The 23576-nt window shown below is 35.4% G+C and overlaps 2 protein-coding genes across 3 annotated transcripts in view; both read right to left on the reverse strand.

Annotated features, from left to right (window-relative positions):
* The window catches only part of LOC130238098 (unconventional myosin-XV-like), an 80678-nt gene extending 77432 nt beyond the window's left edge, over positions 1 to 3246 (reverse strand). Inside the window, exon 1 of the mRNA XM_056469007.1 lies at positions 2051 to 3246. Within this exon, the coding sequence (XP_056324982.1) occupies positions 2051 to 3211 (1161 nt within the window). The 5' untranslated portion in view covers positions 3212 to 3246. The remainder of the gene's footprint in view (positions 1 to 2050) is intronic.
* A 6849-nt stretch (positions 3247 to 10095) lies between these two features.
* The window catches only part of llgl2 (LLGL scribble cell polarity complex component 2), a 59399-nt gene continuing 45918 nt past the window's right edge, over positions 10096 to 23576 (reverse strand). The window contains exons 16-26 of one of the 2 annotated variants that reach the window (XM_056469075.1): positions 23239 to 23386; positions 22014 to 22164; positions 21804 to 21920; positions 19783 to 19949; positions 19449 to 19710; positions 17854 to 18016; positions 16622 to 16650; positions 14388 to 14435; positions 13975 to 14017; positions 13820 to 13881; positions 10096 to 11053 (exon numbers count right to left, since the gene is read on the reverse strand). In XM_056469075.1, the coding sequence (XP_056325050.1) occupies positions 11049 to 11053; positions 13820 to 13881; positions 13975 to 14017; positions 14388 to 14435; positions 16622 to 16650; positions 17854 to 18016; positions 19449 to 19710; positions 19783 to 19949; positions 21804 to 21920; positions 22014 to 22164; positions 23239 to 23386 (1195 nt within the window). In that variant the 3' untranslated portion in view covers positions 10096 to 11048. The remainder of the gene's footprint in view (positions 11054 to 13819; positions 13882 to 13974; positions 14018 to 14387; positions 14436 to 16621; positions 16651 to 17853; positions 18017 to 19448; positions 19711 to 19782; positions 19950 to 21803; positions 21921 to 22013; positions 22165 to 23238; positions 23387 to 23576) is intronic. The other variant, XM_056469076.1, reaches the window with a different exon arrangement.

The following is a 23576-nucleotide window of genomic DNA, read 5'->3' on the forward strand; positions in this document are numbered from 1 at the left end:
CATTTCAGACAATTTTTTTTGCAGAATCAAATATCAAAAATATGCTAAATCAAACTTAACAAGAATTATGTTAAAGGGCACCTATTTTATGCCTTTTTCAAGATTTAAGATAAGTCTTTTGAGTCTCCAGAAGGTGTCTGTAAAGTTTCAGCTCAAAACACCCATCAGATTATTTATTTCTAAATAATTGTGTTCAAAGCAAAGCATTCTAAAGTTCTGAAAGGTATATTTCAGAACATTAGAATGCTTTGAACATAATGTAGCTGTTTTTGTGACCTGTGCCTTTAATGCTAGTTCTCCCTGCCCACCGTTCCCACGTGCCTATCAGAGTGTGCCTCAATCTCCGCCTAGGCTGCATCAGATAAACAGCACAGTGACAGACATAAATGAAGCAGATCTCACGTAATGTTTGTGAGAAATACTACAATAATGAACTTTCCAGATGATTATTTGATGTATTTGTTGTGAAGTTAATTCAAGCCTTTCTGCAACGATGAGTCACACACAATGTCGTTACACAGTTCATGCACACACAGACACACACACACAGACCACGCATGTTTAACTTTGCACTGTTTTTGCACGGCAAATGTTACAGGATGCACGTTAATATCCACTGCTGTATGGATATCTGTTATATTAATGTACAAAATATACCTGATTTAACGTCCACAAACCAGGATTGAAGGGTCTTCTTTTATAATTGTACTGACACGCGGCTGTGTTGATAAAATAAAGACGGTAAAATCGTTGTAATTCATTACAAACATACACTGTTTTAAAAACCTTTTAAACTTGTAAAACTCATTCTTGATCACATTTGATGATGATTGATGATCACAGAGAGCTGAACAGATCTTTTAATCCCTGTTGCTAGTCTAGTTGATATAAGTAGTGTCTCGTTGATATAATTATACGCGTTACTACAGAGACTTGTTAATATGTGGCTGTTAATCAATTTGGTGGGCGCAGAAACCGAACTCCTACGTCAAGTTGGGCCCTTAAAATGGGAGGGATTTGAATCCTATTTACGTCAGGAAATAAAAAAAAAAAGAGACTTATTTTCTCTATATCATCCCAATATGACTGTGAACACACTATACCTGCACACAGTTATGTCCTAACAGCTTGCAAAAGATGATTTTTATCATAGGTGCCCTTTAAAGGTGCATTAAAAAAAAAAAAAAAATACTTTTGACCACGATGAGTGCCACAACACATTTGCAGCCAATCAGCAGTAAGGGCTGTGTCTAGTAACTCAAAGGGTAAGTGTTAAAGTCCACATGAACCGCAAGTTGCTGAGACTTTTATTTCATTATATTGATGTAATTCTAACTGTAACGGAACAGTGATGAGGGGGTGGGCCTTTCTTTTTGCGCATCATTGCCTTGTAGCAAACTAAAAGAGGGTCATGGTTAAGAATATTGTGGCTGAAGTAAAACATCAAAGTTTTGAGTGTGTATCATGAGTGTGTATGTTTTGTTGTTTTCAAATATCAACATCAGGTGCATCCCAATTCACATACTTATGCACTATTCTACGCCATTTTGTAATATAAATAGTGTAAGTAGTGCATTCAGACTGAAAACTAAAAATAATAAGTGCACTTTAATTATCTGGATGATGGACTTGTTGTTGGACATTTCACGCACTCAACGGCTGCTGCTTTGGAAGGGGCCGAGCTTTCGGGCACTTATGTTGGATTACATTATTTATTTTGGATTGTGAAACCAAAATTCTCCTATGAGAGTGATTATAGCACCTCCTGATGGTGAATGCAGTTATACTCATTGCAGGTATTATTTAATAGTTTGGTAATTTATTTAGCTAATTTTGCAATTGTTCAATGTCATCAGGGAAACAATTTGAATTTCCGCTTAGTAAAAAAAGTTAGTATTCCATTTGGGACGACGCCACATTCATATACAATGCTGTTAAGTGTGCAAGGGCATAAGTACATAGTGCATAAGTGCATAGTGTGCCATTTAGGACGCAGCCATCATGTGGTAAAAATCACTTGATACACCTTGAATTATTGCATATTTCATACCTGTGTGCTGTTAAGTCTCTCCTCTAGCATGTTTTGCGTCGGATCTTCAGATTCCCATGGCCCTCTGCCATTATGGGTTGGAATAATGTGAGCATGTTCATCATCTTGATACACTGTCCATTTAGTGAGTTTCTCCACTGTTTGGTGGGGCAGGAGGTTCTCGGAGCGTAGCCAGTCTTGTGGATCCCCACACATCTGCTGAGTCTGCGCCCAGTGCATCTCCATTGGGGAGGGCAAAAGACCCTCACCCATCAGTTCTGCCACCTCTCGGTCTACATCCTCCTCATAGGCAGGTCTGATTCCTGCATCCCTCCATGTCTCTGGTTCTACTGGTACCGTTGTCTTCCTTAGATTCCTCTCCACTTCTTTGCTCTGTCCTGCACTTACACCATTAAGTAAAGATTTAGACATGGGCAGCTTGGTGAGGTTTACTTGCGATCCCCCAAGTTTTCCCTTGGCGGCTTGTAGTATGCTTGTACCCTCTTTGATGCCTGATGTTGGCTCTTTTGTGTCTGCTTTAATCTCTGTTTGCCTCTCAATCCCTTGAGATTTTGTGCCGTCAGTCTTACCACTGCCACTCAGTTGAGTGCTTTTCTTAACAGATTTTAGCAGGCTAAGGTCTGGCTTGACTGGAAGAACCAGACGAGCACCTGGCTTTGGTGGTTTACGCTCTGTGGTGCCTTCATTGCCTGTGCTGGTGCCAGTCAATGGAACGGTGGCTTCCTTTGCCTTGCCAATTTTGTTCATTCTTGGTAACACAATTGCATATTTGGCATCTCCCGAGTTAGCCTTTTCCTCTACATCTTGTGGAGATGAACAAGGGTCATCAGAGGACTCTTCCTGGGGATGAGCTGTAGTACCCTCTTCATTCTTGGAATCTTTTGAGGTTGATTCTTCCTTCTTTGATTTCCCATTACTTGACATTTTCATAAGCATCTTATGTCGGATGATATTCTTCTTTTTCTTGTCTCTGCTACCCTTCTTCTTCAGTGCCAAAGCAGGGAGCCATTTTGAGACCCCGATTGCTTGGGTGACAGCCGATAGTTTTCTTCGAACATGAATGCTTTTTGGTATTTTCTTCTGAATCCATCCTGAAACACGGCGCAATGTTGCCATGCCTCTTTTCCGGGCCACTAAACGCTCTGTTGACTTTGAGGGCATCTCTTCTTCAGGCTCAGCTTCGTCTTCCACTATATTCTCAGATGCATCTTGTTTTAGTTCTTCAACAGCATCTTCAGTCTCTTTTGGAGGTTTCTCTTTCACACTCTTGCTTTTATCAGCTTTTCCTTTGCCTTTCATTGAAAACAGCATACGAGATTGCTTGTTCAACAACCCTTTGGGGCCTTTTGTTGGGGTTGCTTCTTTATCTTCTTGTTGATCTGACTCCTCTGTCTTGGCCATAGCCTTTGTTTTACTTGCCAACTGTAGAATTTGAGACTTACCTTTGGTGGCGCCACCTTTGGAAAGAGCCATTGCTTTCATTTGTACTGCTTTTGGAGAAACAGTGTCTTCTTTAGGGTCCTCTCCTTTCGAAGGCCCCTTCTTTTGTAATATCTTGGATTTTAGCATCTTTTTTTGTCCCTGAAGATGGACTGACAGATTTAGAGGTGCTGTTTTCACCGATGTCGTCTCTCCCAGAGTGCTCACCTCCCCTTTATCACTTAGTACCTCCTGTGAATCTACTTCTTCTGCACTGCTAACAGGTTCTTCTATGCTTTTACTTTCAGTAGGTACATCAGAATTGCCCTCCTCTTCACTTGTCTTTTGTTCTTCTTCTACTTCCTCCCCTTCAGATTTTTTGTCTACATCTGACTGCTCTTCTTGACCACTTAATGCACTTGCCTCAGTCTCAGCAGTGTCCTCAACAACATCTGACCCCTCCTTCTTCTCATCCTTGAATTCTTTATCACTTTCTTTCTCTGAACTCTCTGCTTTCTCGCTCTCAGATTCGTCCTCTTCTGTATCAACCACTTTAGCACCTCTCCTTCTCCCACCTTTTGCTGGAGTTTTGGTTTGTTTTTCTTTCTGGTCGGGTTTTGATTTGACAATTTTCCCAGCTCTCCCTTTACCTGTATTGCCATTATTCACCTTGGCAGGTAAGTTTTTACCATTTTGCTTTCTCGCTTTCTGTCTAGACGTCTCCATTTCAGTCTCTTCCTCTTCTGGTGCCTCGGTTTGGTCACTTTTCACAGTTCTCTTCCCATCCTTTTTGTTCTTCCCTTCCCCTGGTATCTCTTCCTTCTTTGAAGATTTATCCCCTTTCCCACTTTGATTATTATTTTGAGATTCCTTCTTTCCTCGTTTTTGAGCTGGTAGTGGTTCTTTTTTGTCAGTCTTTTCTGTCACCGCTTTCTGTTTCCCTCCTCTGCCCTTGTTGGGGGATTTCGCTGGAGGCATGATTCTAGATCAAAATAACCTTAGAGACCTTTTTTTTTTTTTACTTTGTCCCTTAATGTCAGGACAATTCTTTGAAGATCTAAAAATATTAAAACATTTTTACAGATTAAAAGATTTCAAAAATATGCTTCAAGAAGGTATCAGTATCTTAATATCATTACAAATGCTATATATTCTGTTCGCAAAACTTGTACTAATTTTGAACCTTTGTACAGGACAGGTGAAACTGATTCTTATCAGCAACCTAAACTGCCATGGGCAGAGATCCTATGTCATGTCTTTCAACTACAGTGCAAGGTGTACTTGACCTAATAGTCACCATTAGGGCTAGGTTTCAGGTTTTTCACTCTCAATAATGCCATTAGAGATGTGACTTTAGATACTGACAGATCAAGTATACTTGATTTAAGGTATTTATCATGAAACTTCCAAGTGTTCAAATTACATTTCTGTTCAAGATATATTCAAAAACTAAATTAAATGTGGGTTAACTCAAGAATCACACGAAAATGAACAACCAGCATAAACAACTTACAAGCTAGGCTTACTTCCATTTAATAACAAATGGCCTACCTGTCTTCTCAGGAACATACGAGGCATTGAGGAAGTTTTGAGAGGATTTCTGCTAGTCATAAACACTCCACAGATTCCTCCCGTGACTAGACGCAAACACCTACTCTGTCTCTCTTGCACAAACACACACCCACACAATCATCCATAGACATTCAAAGGCTTTAGTGAATAATTTATATTTGACGGGACACCATATATTTATGCAGCCATTCATATCGTCAGCTGCCGAACAGACGGTGGAAAGGTGAGAGGCTTCACTGCAGGGGTGACAAAAGGTGTTGATACATGAGAGAGCTGGAGAAACACTCTGACAGATGCTTACACACAAGGAAATTCTAGAAGACATTTCTTTAATAAACTTTCAAAATCGTCCGTCCCTTTGCCATCATAAAGATATGTCAATTATAGTAAGTAGGATAATATATTGAGTGAGAAATAAACGTAAAACATCTAGAATTACTCTTTTTTTTTGCCAGTTCTTAAATTAATTGATCCGTTCAACTAATATAAGAAATTAAATGAGTAAATTCTCTGTGTGCTTGGAAATTCTCTTTTGCTGTTTGGCCAATGGCGTAAACAGCTATTCTCTGGGATTTTCTAAGGGATGGTGTCCAATATCAGGCAAACATCTGAGCTACTGCGATTAGGGAACAAAGCAACACTCAATAATAGATGATCAAAACTCTTGGCTATGTGTATGACAATCTATCCAAGCAAAGGACATTTCTTTTTTTAATGAAATTTAAAAAGCTGCAACCCCCTTCATAAGCAGCAATGGAAAACATAGACAGGTTTATATTTTGGGCTAACTTTAAGATATAAAGGTATATAAATACTCTCTGCAGGTCATAAGCTTGGGTATCATCTTGGATGGCACACTCTCGTCACATCAATAATATTACGCTTACTGCATATTTCCACCTGTGAAATATTGCTCATCTCCATGCTTCTCTCACAACCAATAACACAGCACAATTCTCATCCATGCATTAGTTACTTCACGTCTTGACTACTGTAATCCACTTCTCACTGGGCTTCCTTCTAAACTTCTCCATAAATTCCAACTGATTCAGAACCATGCAGCTCGTGTCATCTCTAAAAACGAGCATGTCACACCACTTCTCTATCAGCTTCACTAGCTTCCGGTAAAGTTTTGTATTGATTTTAAAATATTACTTCTCACTTTCAAGGCACTTCATAATCTTGCTCCTCAATATCTCACCGAACTTCTCCATATCTATACCCCTTCTTGCACTCTTAGATCAGCCAACTCTTTCTCCCTAGTGCTCGATTAAGCACAATGGGAGCCAGATATTTTAGCTCCACGGTTCCTAGACAATAGAACTCACTTCCCCTGGACCCAAGGAGCAGTGATAGTCTTCACACACTTAAATCTCGTCTCAAGACCCATCGTTTTAAGCAGGCTTTTTAAAAAATCTTTTTCCATGTTATTTTATACTCACAATGTGTTTATACCTGTCACTCCTTTAAAATTTTGTTTAGCAACGCTTTATTAATTGTTTTAATTTGTTGTTGCTTGTTGTAAGGCGACCTTGGGTGTCCAGAAAGGTGCCATTTACAAATAAAATTAATTATTATTATTATTAAATGTAATTAAACAAAATAAATAAATAAACTGGAAAGTTTGAGCATTCTATTTTACATAAAATGTCCCTTTAATGGCTTGATTTGGCTTATAATAACACAATATTCACTATGAAGTGGCGATTTCAAACGATCAGCAAGTAAGAAAACAATCTTTTCGGAAGTTTTTGAACCTCGACACTTTACTTAGGATACTTCAAAATTATGTTTTGACATTATCTTCAGTAGCCTGTGTCATACGAGTGCTTCATCGAGCCAAATTCCCTAAAATTAATACAATGATCTTATTTGTTATTTAAACATTTTTGCATAATCGTTGGATTCTGACGTATACAGTAACTGTGATGGATGATTTCAACAGACCTGCTATTCTCAAATACAACCTTATTTTGACATAAAACTGAAAATTTTGCAGAACTGTGACAAGTTTGCACGCATGCACCGATGAATGGATGATCTTAAAAGATTGTGCTCACTGTTTAACTTGTGCAAGTAGGGATGCACAACGAGTTAAACACACTATGGGCTCTATTTTAACGATCTGCGTAGTCTAAGTGGCGTAGTCTAAGGGGCCTGTCATACACCCGGTGTAATAAGGCACAAGACGTGTTTGGCATGAGTTGTTGCTATTTTCAGACCAGCGCAAACTCATTTTCATGTTTTGCACCATGTGGTTTAAATAGCAAATCCAAATAGCAAATTGCACAGTCTATTTTAGTTACTCAAAACAGCAACGCGTCAACAATGTGCCTTAACACACCTACTTTTTAGACCTGCACACCCATGAGTCCATAAAGCTGCGCAAATGGATTTGCTATTTAAACAACGTGGTGGAAAACGGGAAAAGTAAGGTTGCGTTGGTCTGAAAATTGCATTAAATCGCGCCAAACGTGTCTTGTGCCTTATTGCGCCCAGTGTATGGTAGGGCCCTATGAGTCTAATGAAATTTACTTTTATTCAAACATCTATTTTACAACAAAACATGTCATTTTGAACACTTTCAGTGTCTATCATTTGGTACCTGTACCCCTGCAGTGCGCACATCATGAATTGACAATGGTTTGAACGATTATGGGGGGTGTTAAGTTTATGTTAATATTACCTTATAATTACCCACCCATAATTCGCACCCGCCCTCGGGTAATTTAACCAGGTACCAAGCATCTCATCTGTTTACAAGTTGTCAGAATACAAAATTCAGGAAATATGCATTATTGCTTCATTCAGTGCCACTCTGAAGTGACATAAGGTCTGTTTAACTGTATCTTATGTTAGTTTAACATGTACCGTATATTGTGACATTTGCCACTTATGTTTGTAATGAGGCAACAGACGTGTGATTTTATTGAGGCAAAAAACACATGAAAAGTTGTTTAATGCATGATGCACAAACATGCCATATCATTCAGCTCTCGTGTGATCTCTCTGGAAAGAACAGCAATAAACTTATTAGAACTCATGTTTACAGAGAGATTATTAATTCATGCCTGTTTTCAGATACATTAATCCATGAAATACACTGTAAATATATCTCCGTCTGTCCCTTTTATTGCGTATAATTTAAATTTAGCCTATATTTTATTTGTAACACATAATTCAGCAGCTGTTATGGACAGATTGCTAACACGAATCTTTTTTTAACTTGATTTGAAATTACTGAATTTGTCAAGGCATCTACTCGATTTATCCAAATGTTTTTGACAACTGAAGTAGGATTATTTTGTACATGTGTATTTCTGAGTACATCACACTGTGAGTATTAGAGACATGAGCCATATAGCAACTGTTTACACCTGGTCAATTCATAGTTTTTTTCGAGTGAGATAGCTGTCTGATTTCTGATTTGAATTTTTCATTTCATGGTCAAAAAATGAAATGGAACAAAATAATAATAATAATTAAAAAAACCCATCTCAAACTGTCGTCTGTGGCCTTCTGTAACTTATGCATTTGTGCTTATATATCCATCTATATATCTTATACATCTCATTAACATTTTAATTTTTTTTTAGCATATGTAGTTTCAACTACCAGATGCATTTAGACTGGTCCAGTTTCATCTGGAATGCGTCCCGGGCCACCTCCTGAAGTGAGCAATTGGATTTTAATCCATCTCAAATGCGTTTCGGAGAGCATTTATTTACACCTGTCACGAGTGAATAGCTATCCAAACAGGTGTAAACAGCCCCATAGAGAGCTCTGACAGGAACATGAGAATAGAGCTCATTAATATTCATGACCCTTCCAAATAAGGTGAAATAAGACCTTTCTGTTCCAGGTACAATTCCTTAGGGAAAAGTTAATGTATCAATGCATTCTATTGCACATTTATATGAACCAACTCTATAGAACATAAACGCTCCCTAAATTCACACATTTGCACTCATTGCAACTTCACTTATGCATCGATTTGCCCATTCAAAATCTTTTTTGTCATAAAAGGGGGATTGCTGTTAAGCATCACACCATATATTCTACTCAGATTTAATGCAATAATGATTTTAATCGAGCTTTCTGACAGCGAAACAAACTCAGAGTTTGTTCTCAGGGTTTCTGCAGGTTTCATCAAATCAAACTCAAGGCTTTTTAATACCCTTTTAAGACTATTATGGATTAAATTTAAGACTTCTACATGGCTAAACACTAAGGAATTTTTATAATGGACTTTTTTGTTTTGTTTGCCACAAGAATCAAATGTAATCATTTCTTAGCCACATATTTTAATGTGTCAAAACAAGAAAACTCTAGTTTTATACACTTTTTTTAACATAAATGATTCGTTTTTTTCAATGGCATGTTTAACATTGTTAAAAGTATATTACAGAGAAAATTACATGATTAATCAAATATATATACCAGTACTTGTTGACTTTTGGTCCAAATGCATACAACCTAATGTGTTTCTGTAATAAAACCTTAAGTTTCATGTCTATTTATAAACATTATGTCCATTCCCTTACTTATAAATCGTTTTTATATAAATGGAAGATCATGTAAATCATAGGTCTCAAATTGGTGTTCAAGACTACCAGAGATTATTAAGCAGGTGTGAGTTGGAGGTGGTTTATAGCTAAACTATGCTGCGGCCCTCCAGGAATTGAGTTTGAGACCACTAATGTAAAGGGATATGTTGCTCTGTTATTATCATGAGTAATTGTGCAACTGTTTTTAGTTTATGGGTTTTAATTAGGAGAATTTGCAGTATCACTTTGCAATAAATATATATATATATAAATTTGGTAGCTTTACTTGGACAGAGAAAATTGAAGACCCATTTAAAGTTATTTAAAACCTACAACACAATATTTCAGTGAATTTAAGACTTTTTAAGACCCTGCGAACACCCTGAAACTTGAATAGTTGATATTGCATATTCTTTATATTTAATATGGACTATTATTACATTCATCTATTCACTGTAATGCAGACAGAACACATTTATTCTTAAAAAAAAACTAAGAAAAAGACAGTTTGTGTGAAAAATCGTTTTACTGAGAAGACTGTAGTGTGAAATTAGAAAGAATAATAATTAGTGTTCTCATACATAATCATCATGTTTCTACAAAAATATATTCTAGACCTCCCCCCCAAAGAAAACGCTAAAAAAGCATTTCAGGAGACAGTACCAAAATATTTCCTCCGATCAGAAAATATGGCCCTCCGTAGAAGTAACCCACCGTCCAAAAAAACAGGTACGGATTTAGTTTTTTCATATACACATATATTAAAAACATTTGACTACAATATTTTTAAAATTACATTCCTAGATTACATCGTTCATTCGTGGCATAACAAAAACAGAATTACGTTAAAAAATAAAACCAGAAAATAAAACCAAAAATCAAAACCTAGCCCCTCAGAAAGCTGTACACCCTAGAAACTACAGCATATGTACTACACAGTAGTGTACGAGTACCTATAAGAACTTGAATCCTGGACGGGCAAAAGGCAACACTACTTTTTGTGGAATACTTAAAATGTGTATGCGGTTTAACGTTAGCATCTATTGCTAATGCTGCCTTAGTCGTCCAACCCTAAATGGTCAGCAACCGCTCATGGCATCCAAACGCAAGTATTTTACACCATCTACGCAAAACTCTGAGGTCATTGATCTGGTACAAAAGGGAAGTCATGCATTAAAAAAATAAGTTAAAAAAGAAACTGCGAGTCTTTGAAATGCCGCTGTGTTTGCTGAGGTGTTGTGAGCGGCTAGCGTGTGATGGAGTGAGTGGAAATACAGTGTTTGGTCTTGGCAGGCACTGGTGGTGGTCCCTCGCTCTCTCCTGTCCTGTCTGGGTGTAGGAGGTTTCGCTCTCTTTGTCATGGTTCAGTAGTGGTAACTAACAGTAGTGTTCAGATCGGAAGCAAGTCTAGAATGAAGAGCGCATCCACAATCGTTCAGGCACTGGGAATTTAAAAAGGCTCAATCTGTGGACAGAAGACAAAACACACACACACACACACACACACAATATATTATTAGTGCTGTCAAATGATTAATTGTGATTAGGTAACAGCTGATTCAAGAACTTTTTTTATGGTGCTTTCACACTAGCACTTTTGGTCTGCACCCGGGTTCGTTTGACGTCAGAGTACGGTACACATTTAGCTAGTGTGAACGTGTCTTCTGAACTCGAACCATATCTGAGTCCGCCTGAAAGAGGTGGTCTGGGGTACGGTTCATGCATACTCTGGTCCCGTTCCCTTCTGGTATGAATGCAATCGTACCAAATAACGGAAGTGAAACGCCAACAGTACAACAAACTATCATTTTCATAACGTTCATTCATGTGTCTGTGTGTGTGTGTGTCTGCCTGTTTATCATGTCCTGTACCTTGGTTACAAGCGGGACTGAGCCAGGGCAAACACATGTCTGCTTGTCTCCTCCAACAACAGCTTCTGCAGACATTGCGTTATGTTCTGAACGTTTATAATATTTTTGCAGCAGATAGACGCGAGTCACTTTGTGTGTGTCCAAAACCAAAAGATTCAGTAAAAGCAGAATAACTGCGATGTGAGCGTCTTTCCATTTTGCTGCTTTGCTTTTGTGGCCATCAACTAGCAACAGCCGTACAAACAACAGCAGCTTGATGACGCAAGCGTACCGGGGTTCAGAAAGAAAAAAGACAGTGTGAACACAAACCAACCGACAAGGTGGCAAGAGGGGACTATCAAACTTGGGTACGGTCCAGACAATTGAACTAAGTGTGAAAGCACCCTAAAGCACAATTCATTTTAAATCAGGCACCTTTATAATTCTTACCCCAGGATATGTAGCACCTTGAAAGGCCTTACTGGACTTACCATTACACTTAATATTTGTTAAAAATGTAGTTTTCAAAAACAGTCCTGTTCATGAACTTCAATACAATTTGATGAATTCAATACTTGTAATATTCAAATGTGCTTTCTGAAATATTGATCAAAAGTGCATTATTTGTCAGTGTTACTGTACAAGATTTAAATATAAACGATTTTTATTGTAAGAATTTCTCAGTTTGTTGTTATGTTTCTGACATTTGATTACAATTGTTGAAATAAAACCATAAACAAATTGTTCAAAATTTAATTCAAGCACCTTTAAGGACCTAAGTTTGTTTTTAAGTACTTTCCAGGCCTTGGTAAAAATAAATATATAAAAAGTATAAAATACTTTCATATTTACATATAAACACTTAAAATAATTACATATATATTTATATATAATGTGCATTAGAAAGATAAAATCTAAATAAAATAAAAATTTTCTCAAATAAATACATGGCATGTGCGTGTATACATATGCACAGTACACATATACAGTAAAGCCTGACATCATTCATACCCATGGCAAATTCTGACTTAAAGATTTTTTTTTTTAAATGTAAAAAAAAAAAAAAAAAAAAGCTGAGAAATATTTTTTCGTTTTTCACAATGACGCCTCTTGTACATCATCTTATTATCTTTTGGAAGAACCCTGTGTCTTTTATAGTCCAAAAAAAAAAAACTTGCAGGTTGAATAAATGCAACTTAAAGTTAGATTTTACCAGGGGTATGAATAATTTCACTTATTTATTTTGGATTAGATTAATATTTTGACAGCACTACAAATTTTCCACATTACAATAATATTAATATAAACACTGAAGTTCTAAATAATAATAATAATAATAATAATAATATGGAAACACTTTATTTACAATTAAAAAACATTAAAACATAAATACTAACACTTTTATCAGACGATTATACGCTCTATATTTATGTTCCTTATTATCTGATTGTGTTATTTTTTGGGGGGGATTTCTATCTTGTAGCAGCCTTCAAAGTTAAAAGTAAGGATTTCATTGTAGCGGGAACAGTGCCAGACAATAAAGCCTTTGAACTTTAAATTTGCATTAGTTTATGAAAACCAGCCTTTAATGAATATTTAATAAATACATTTAATAAAGTAGCTTGAGACCAAAATAAATGTATTGAATGAGAACTTTGTTTAATGCATGTTTTGGTATATTTTCGCCTATTGTTGTTTTAAAAATACTTCATTTATTATAATAACTGATACAGTTGTGTTTTTATTTGATTTAATATTTATTATTTTACTTTTGATAGTGATTTTTAAGAACTTTTGTCAACAAAATGTGTAAATTAAAGATATAAAATATTTTAATCAACAATTTTACATTATTATTATTAATAATAGTAAAAATATAAATAACAACAGTGTTATTAATAATACTAGTATATTATTATCATTATTTATTTGGTTTTTAGCATCTCTAAAAAAAAGCTTTAAGGTCTAAGACTATTTTACATTCAATAATACAGATACATTTGCATTTAGCTTTGCATTAAACAGAAAACATTAATGTTAGTCAATAAAATTAATAATAATAAGCTAATACAATTTACATTCTCCGTCTTTGCATTTCATGAAGAAGTGACTGAAATATAAAAAGGTCAGGCTTGTGCACATTACAATAAATAAATCATAAGCATTAGTGCAGAGGACCACCAAACATCTGTAAAACCTGCAAACACAACACACTACTGCACCCGAAGACAAAGATCTGCATTTCACATTCCCATAAGATGCCTTCCGGAAGACGGTGAGCACTATTCTCTCCAAATCTTTCCACAGGGGTAATAATTACAATATAACAATTATAATGCAGAATAACAATTGATGCTAATTAGCAACAGAAAAGTCATTACCTCCATTGCTCAGCACATTGCCTGCTTTAGGCTTCGTCTTCAGATTGTTCTCTAGGAACGTCCTTTGAATAAATGATTGGCAGATTATTATTCAGACCACACAGGCATTGATGAATATTAATAAAAAGAAATCTGCAAAAATGAAACATCCTTACGTTTGATCTCCTTCTAGAGACTTCTGGATCTCTTGCAGAACACCTGAATTAAAGCAAGATGTGATTCAAACAGTTTTACCCACAAATCACTAATCCTCACAAGAACTGCCTATAAAGTACTCAAATATGCGTTCTTCTCTTCAAAAACGTCCACAGATATTAATAAGACAATATTATGGTGAGGGCAGATGGCAGTGTTACAAATCATGCGCACACATGACTGCACAGACCAGACCATGATCACTAGAATACATTCAGCATGTTTAGATTGTAGTTTTTGTGTCACGAAACAAACAGAGCAAGCAAGAAACAAACAACAAACCGACAACAATCTGTTATGCTATTCTAATGATTTGTGTAGACGTCTAAACTGGAGAATATGCTGTCTAACTGCTGATTCCTGGTGTACTCACTCTCATCGTTGAGCAAAGCATGCTCCATTACTTGTCTAGCAGAATTCTCTGGAACACACAAGCACACGGATCAGTCCAGCGCAAACGTGCAAACACTTTCAAGAGGAGTTATTCACACAATCTGCAATTGTGGGTACTGGCGGGCCACAGCAATGTTTTGCTTTTATTTAAATACAGCTTTTTTATTTTTATTTTATATGAATTATTACATAGTAAAAAATATTATAATTAATTTAATAATAATTAATTAAATATTGTTATTAAATTACATAATTTTATGATTATATTATTTTATTATTATTTTAATTATAATTTATTCATTTTCTTTCAGCTTAGTCCTATTTATCAGGGGTCGCCACAGTGGAATGAACCGCCAACTATTCCAGCATGTGTTTTACACAGTGGATACCCTTCCAGCAACAACCCAGTCCTGGGAAACACCCATAAATACTCATTCACACACACTCAGACACTATGGCCAATTTCATTCATTCATTCATTTATTTATTTTCTTTTTGGCTTAGTCCCTTTATTAACCTGGGGTCGCCACAGCGAAATGAACCGCCCTTCCAGCTGCAACCCATCAATGGGAAACATCCACACACACTCATTCACACACATACAATATGGACAATTTAGCCTTCTCAATTCACCTATACCACATGTCTTTGGACTTGTGGGGGAAACTGGAGCACCCGGAGAAACCCACGCAAACATAGGGAGAACATGCAAACTCCACACAGAAACACGAACTGACCCAGCCGAGGCTTGAACTAGTGACCTTTTTGCTGTGAGGCGACAGTGCTAACCACTGAGCCACCGATACAAATTGTATATAAATTTAAATATCTATGTTATATTTAAGTTATATCTAATTAAGTTCATCCAATTAATAATATAATAATAAATTTGTCAATTAATAGAATATTTTGATTAAATTAATTCACAGTGCTTTGTTGTATTTATTAAGTTTGAGTAAAATGTTTTATTCTATAAATGCCTGATAATATTTCTTCCACATTAAAAAAATATATATAATATATGATAATTTATTCATATTTATAGCAATTCATTTTTAAAAAATATTTGCATTTGTTGTGATTAAAAATGAGTTATTTCACCAAATACAGATCTAAACTCTTCTGAATTTTGTATTTAGGCTTCTGAAATATTATTACTGTTATTATTATTATTATTAATATTATTATTCATATATTGTAATCATTATTTAACTATTTATTAAATGTTTTACCTTCTGTAAATAGAAAAAAATATTTAGCTTCTTATTTTTTTCTAGACATTTTCAGCTTCTCTATTTTGTTTTTTATTACAGTCTCAGACCACTTAAATTCACTAATACACACATAAATTTGCATTTAATTAGGCATTAAACAGAAAACCTTAATATTAATAATATTAATAATAATCTAATATTACATTCTCCGTCGAAATAATGCAGACATTTGTCTGAAAACGTGACCTTTTTTATTTTCTGTCAATTTTTATTATTATTTTGTTTTTAGATTTTATTGCATTATTTTTACATTTACTTACACATGTATGGCACACAGAGCTTTTTACATAGGACATGTGAAACAAGAGTCAAATAAAAATATAATAAAAAGTAAATAAAAGTAAGGTCTTTTATATTCGGATAATGTGGTAATAAACTACCATAATCTAAAATTAACTTCTGTATATACTGTAATCAAATAATGCAAATGCGTTGCTTTCAGTTGCTAATCTAATAGCGGGTTTATTTCTTAGGCCATACTATTGTATATGCGTGTCTATTTTTCTTATTTTATTATTATATTTTGAAGAAATACTATTAGTAGTTTACAAAATTAAACAAAAATAGCTTTACTCAAACACATAACGATAAATCAAATATCCAGAGAAACTGATCATTTAGGTGGTCTCTTAATAGCTGTACATAATTACAGTAAATAATATGGTTATATGAGTTTATACATGAGTGCACTTGAAGGCTGTTTATATACAGTAGTATGATGCTTTGCCATTCATATCACCTCAAATAAATAACTAGTACTTGTAATTTTCAACATGGCCCAGTTTCATCAATTACAGATTGTGTTTGTGAGTCATCTGCATAAGATTTGTGGGAATAATGCGGGAAAGCATTCAACAAAGCACTAACAACATGCATGTTTTAGTATTAGATGCTTAGTTCACACACACACAACAAAAAAAAAGAAAACTCTGAATCTCACCATATCCTTCACTGTCCCCTTTGAAATTTCTGTAAAGACAAAACCAACAAACATCAATATAAAAACATCTTTGGACATATTTTACAACAAGAAACTAAATCTGACCAGGTGTCACACACTAGACACACAGTTCAGTTCAAAACGGCAGTCCAAAACAACTAATCTAATCACCAAGCATATAAAATGGCAATTTCAAGATACAGGATTCTTTATTGTCACTGTACTACAAACTTAGTACAGCGAAATTGGAGCAATCCAAAAAAAAAAAAAAGGAAAAAAAAGCATGACATATTGCACAGTAACTGACTAGTGCGTTTTCACATACACAAGAATAACATAACATATCGCTAAGCTTAGTACTTTGGGCCTAAGAAAAGTACATTAAAAATAAAATGTATTATCATTATTATTATTATTGGCCTGCTTTAATAATGCCAGTGCTTCCCACAGGTTTGAAACATACTTGTGATAGTAGCAGCACACTATATGTTGACTTTATGTGACAAACAAAACATAATCTGATTTTTAACACAATTTTTATTATTATCTTTTTAAACTTTTTCTTTTTAATGGGTTAAGATTAAAAATAAACGACTGTTGAAATAAAGAAAAAAAATCCACTATTTCTCTTTTATGCTATTCAGGAGCCATGTGTATGGCAAGCCATTTTGACATTTAATCAATAGCCTGTACTAGTATCTACTTTTATGTTACTAGTACTTATTATTTAGATACCAGTTTTTTTCAATTAAGTACTAGTGCTGATTCATTAGATACTAGTGCTTATTCATTAGATACCAGTATCTATTAAATAGATACTAGTATGTATTCATTAGATACTAGTACCTAGATAATGGGCACTAGTACTTTTTCATTAGACACTAGTACTTATTAAATAGATACTACTTATAAAATAGTGTGTGGGAAGCACTGAACGCTGGCTCCTTGTTGTGCTTTACTATGTGAAATCCTATTGTCTTATTTCAAGTTATGCGTTCATATGCATTTATTTTTGTATTGAGTATGTTTAATTATTTTTGTTGTATATCAAGCTCCCTATATGAAGCATATCCACTTAATTAAAGCCACAAATATGTGAGTGGAGCGGCAGGTTAAACAACCTTCTGTCTCATAGCTGGACACCTTGGATGGATGCAGATCGACACCAGCAGTATACATACTATTATAGTGTTATCAATTTATTATTAAGGTGGCGCATTAAGGTGACACACCTGTGTTCGGTGGGTACTCCATCCAGCAGGTCCCTGTTAACAGGGCTTGATGGGCTCTTGGACCTCATCTGGAGGGGAGGCTCAACCAGACAGCGAGGTTGCACAACCCAACGGGTGGAGAGAGAAAACCGCTCAAACTCAGATGGAGAGATCAGGTAGAAACCTACAAGAGGACCAGACAATAGTTTCACAGACAATCACATGGAAGCTGCTTTACACTGGTGAATTTGTAAAAAGTGAATGCAATTTTTTTTTTTACTTGCAACAGTTTTTACTATCAGAATTCAGAATATACGCCTCACAATTCAGGCTAATTTCCCTCAAAAGTTCACATCTTAAAATTTTGCAATTTTCCTCTCAGAACTCTTAGTTTACATCTGACAATTCTCACATTTTTGTTTCTGTCAGAATTTTAGGTGCAGATGTGGCTACTGAGAATGTGCGAGTGAATTAAAGTGATCTGAACTGATACTGAACTGATATATTGTAGCAGACAGAGCATGTGAGTGGAGCTGAGTGGTGTGACGCTCCGCTAAGCATTCTGCTCCATGGTCGTGCGCTTGGCAATACAATCTTACAAATGTGACTCTTTTGGTAACACTTTAAAATGTTAAATGTTTAAAATGGAAATAAAGGTCTATTAGTTATAGATAATGTATTTACTAACATGAACAAACAATTCGAAATACATTTATTGTGGTGTTTATTCGTCTTGATTAACATTAGGCAATGTTATAAAAGCTAAAAAACGTTAGTTCATGTTAACATCCACAACACTGGATTTTAATAATGCATTAGTTTAGTGTTTCTCAATCACTTTACTGGAGGACCACCAGCTTTGCAGATTTTCTTGTCTCCTTAACCAAACCTGATTCAGGTGATCACTTCATTAGCAGAGACTGAAAAATCTGTAATGTGTTTGACAGACAAAGGAGTCATCCAAAACATGGTGTTGGTGGTCCTCCAAGAACGTGGTTGAGAACGACTGCATTTGTTAATGTTGAAGTATGATTAATAAATGTTTTACAAGATTTTTCAGACTTATTGTTAGTAAATACATTAACAAATGGACCATTATTCTAGTGTTACCCTAACTACTGCTTCTGGCTTTTTATTCTACTACAAGTTTCCATATACCAGCTTTTACATTTACTAGCTTTTACAACATTTCATTCATTAATTTTCTTTTCAGCTTAGTCCCTTTATTAATCTGGGGTCGCCACAGCGAAATGAACCACCAACTTATTCAGCATATGTTTTATGCAACTGATGCCCTTCCAGCTGCAACCCATCACCGGGAAACATCCATTCACACACATACACTATGGAAAATTTAGCTAACCCAATTGACCAATACCGCATGTCTTTGGAGTTGTGGGGGAAACCAGAGCACCCGGAGGAAACCCACGGAAACAAGGGGAGAACATGCAAACTGACCCAGCCGAGGCTCGAACCAGCGACCTTCTTGCTGTAAGGCGATCGTGCTACTCACTGTGCCACCGTGACACCTTTTACAACATTTAGAAATTCTTATTTCATTTATACTCGCAGCTAATCGAATGGTGTACAGTATGTGAAAGCCAGCTCCTTCTTACCTTGGCCATATTTGGTGAAGACACAGGATGCGATTCCACTGACGTCTTCTCTCCGTATGCAAGGATAATGGACCAGCATTTTGATGGAGGGGAGAGAGATGACGTGGAGCTCCCCCTGATTGGTCAGCACCACCAGACAGCTCTCTAACTGTTCATCGGTCCGAGAACCAAACCAAGCCACACCGACACGCCGCACACGAGAGCCATCCACCGCCGTCAGCTTCAGCTTCGACTTACTGCTCACTTTTGGCAGTGTAAAAAGCTGCACACACACAACTACGGTAAGATACAAGACATATAGTGGAAACACAAACTGTACTGTGCAAATTCTCACCTTAAATTGCTCCTCTGACACAACCAATAGATGGTGTGAGCCGTGCATTTCAGGACTGCGTGCCAGGTCATGTGCCACTTCTAGGGGTTCGGGCAGAGGGGCTCCCTTCCCATCCAAGACCACCAAACCAACAACTGGAGCACGATGCATCAACTGGATCTCTTTGGCTGGTGATGGAAAAGCACTTTTTATAGTAAACATTTGACTCATTTATTATTAATTTTGTTTTTTGCCAATTATATTTATTAACAGTTTGTCCAGATACAACATCATATACATACCAAAACAAACAATAACATTGCTCTGACCGCAATCTCCCATATCTCCTAACCTTACAATACAACCAAGTACAAATTTCAAGCAAATAAAAAAATCATAAAAATAAATGGAGTTATTAAATAATACAGTAAATATACAATATGGGTTATTTCTCTTCTGCTTCAAGATCAATAGTATCAATATAATTCAATGTTTTCCATGTTTTTATAAAAAGTTGTTAAAGACCCTCTTAATGAAAACCTCATTTTTTTCTAGCTTTAAACACAAACAAATTTCTTTTATCCATCTATCATATGAAGGTGGAGATGTAGGTTTCCACTTAAAGAGAATAAACCTCCTTGCCAATAATATGGTGAAAGCAACAACATCATGATGTGTCTTGGAAGGCAAATTTGAGGTTTTATTTTAAGTTTGGGGTTAAATGTTACACTCCATTTTGGTATTCAAATAACATTAAATATAAAAAAGGGATTTCATATACAAAAACAGAACATTAAACGCATTTTAAAATGTTCATTATTATGTTTGGAATAATTGTAAACATCTTTAAATGTCATAATATGGGTGAAATCGTTTGTTCAGCTTAACATATGCATAAAATGAACAAAAAAAAAATTATTTATTTTTTTCTGACCTTTACTAACTAAAACATTAAAAAGATGAAGTTTTTCATGCTACATTTGCATTTTGTTTTATGATTTAAAATGTCATGCTGACAAATGATAGCAGCAAAGGGATTTAAAGTGACAATTAATTAGTGCTTTTAATCAGCACTGTAATTCCGAAATTTCATTCTTAAAAATTCATTTATTTATGAAGTACATTTAAAAACAGCCACAAGACTGACAAAGGGCTGTACATAAAAAAACTATATATAGAGAAATATTAATAAAAAACATAGAAATACAAAGTGTCTTAATGTTTAATCATTTCATCATGTTCATTAAATATGCATCACAAGATTTTCTTTCTGGTATTTTAACTATTTGACATTTAAACTATTTAAAATATATGATAGTTAATGTGTTTTTACAAAAAAAAAAAAAACAAAAAAAAAAAATCACAAATCAAGAAAAAAAATCTGTAGTTTTATTACACATTTTTATGTTCGACTAAAATACACACGCTTTGTTAATATGCTACACATTTCATAATATGTAAAATTTAATGTAAAATTAAACATGAAAAATGAACCAAAATTAATATCAAATTACACTATTGTTCAAAATATATGGTTTCGTTTTTTAGCTTACTTTATTTCTGTCATGAAAAACTCTTGGAGAGATTTAATATGGAAATAAACATTGCAATGTTGATGTGTTTAGTCTTGGCGGATTAAAGCTGCTATGCTGCTGCTGCTTTGATTATGGCGGCAGAGCAAGTACCGAGACTAGCTATTGCCAGTATATTCACGCAGTCTGAAAATTTAACAAACTGCTGCTGCAAACATTATATATATGTAACTCCCCGTAGCTGATCTAAAAACATGTGAACCTGGGGTGGGGGAATGTTGAAGAACAAGCTCATTCGCTGCTGAGGTGACAGCAACCAACCACCTGCACCATGTAGATAATGATGTAGTAGCAGATTCACAACAGTACTTTGTGTTATTAAAAACAACAACAACGAAAAAAACATGCTCCTAATTGGCAATTACTGATATATTAAATATGATTTTATAGTTGAAAGCTTCAACAAAGTAATTTATTTCTGACTATTATTTCAGATTTTAGTTTGTGTACCTGCATGAGCCGTCACTGGATCCTCTGCCCTTCGTTCCTGTGGTGGGACACGGAGGACATATGCATACACAGCTCCGCCATTGGTCCCTGCCCACAGTGAAGGTGTACTGTGAGAACCTAAGGAAGATCAAGGTCATCGTATCAGTTATAAGACCCAAAATCTAATCCCAAATTGCAGACCCACTTTTTAAAAAACCCACTTGTACTTACTATCACTGACAAACGTATCTGCGAAGTAGAGCGTTCTGACGAGACCCGTGAAGGAGTCATCAGATGATCGGGCTTCAATCTTTCTCTGTACAGGAGCCAGTTCCATCTCCTGCAGAGCCTCAGCCTCCAGCCTGGCATTGATCTCCTGCAGCTGCAGAAAGATCCAGAATATTCACTATCAAGCCAGCACCACCGTTTCAACAACTCTGAAGTATGCAGCGCCAATCGCTACTGAAATAGCTCTTCATGTAACCCTCAGTTAGCCTTCATAGAATATTTCCCAAATGGTTTCAGCTGTGTCTTAAATGTGAGGTAGAAAATAATGGTAAAACCAACCTCTCTCAATCCCAGAGGCTCTGCGCTGGTTGTAAAAATTCAAAACGGACCCAAAACCAGTTAATTTAGTTGGCAATCAAAATTCGCAAAAGTAGTTTAAACGGCGTACAGAGACGTACAAAAAATTATAATAATACGTATGTTCAGTCAACATGTGGTTGAGCCAGACGACTTTTAACATTGGGAAATTTAACTTATGATTTACACCAAAGACCAGAGGTATTTTGGCGCATTTGGTCCTCTTTCTGGAACCTTTATAAGGATACTAATGACCAGCCTTTGTCTTTTAAATTTTGGTTAATATCTTCATAATCGTCTTTTATTTCTATTTTTTGCTCTTAAGAATTTCATAGTTTTTAAGGACATTATGAATTAAATTTCAGACGTATACAGGGTTAAAAATCAAAAAAAAAAAATTGTAATGGTCCAATTGGGCCAGTGGATTTTTTTTTCTTTCCCGATCAAAAAAAAAAATTTATGAATTATTTCTTATCAGCCCATTTTAAATAATGTCAAATTATTCTGTCAGATATCTTCTCAATGTAACTTTTCTGTAAAAATTTTTTTGACAAGTTTTAAAACTAATAAACGAAATGTATGTAACAGTCTGTCCAGCTCCGTGTCCTCACCAAGTAGCTATAAATACACAGAGAACTTTTAAACAAATGTTATTGTAAGGAAGATAACTAAACCATATTGGCAAATACAGTTAATAAAACACTTGATAAAAGTTTCATTGCACTGGATTGTTGTTGATTGGATGGATGTTGGGTGGGTTTACACGGACGTGCAAATGAAGACCTGTTTAAAATGATTTAAGACCTACAACACAATTTTCAGTAAATTCAGTGAATTTTTAAATGCAAGAGATTACGATTTTATTACCCACCTTGGCTGCGTTGTTAGTGTGGTGTTTGCGCATGGAGACTCGGCTGCGGCGGATCCTGCGGAAGGACTGTCGCAGAGACTTTTTGATGGACTTGACTCGTGACAGCGGCCCCTCCATGGCCATCTGGTCACTGGGGTTTAGGGTGCATCTGTAAATGGACAGAAAACAACATTAATATTAACATGCATGAATAAAATTAGCAAGAACAACAACTGATAAAGTATGTGTTCAAATGATAAGAAAGAAATAGTTCATCCAAAAATAAAAATCCAGTCACCATTTATGAAAAATATAATTATTATTAGTATAAAACTGATAAATATTATCTGCAAATTTTA

The sequence above is a fragment of the Danio aesculapii genome, chromosome 12 (assembly GCF_903798145.1).
Source record: "Danio aesculapii chromosome 12, fDanAes4.1, whole genome shotgun sequence".
Classification (NCBI taxonomy): Eukaryota; Metazoa; Chordata; class Actinopteri; order Cypriniformes; family Danionidae; genus Danio; species Danio aesculapii.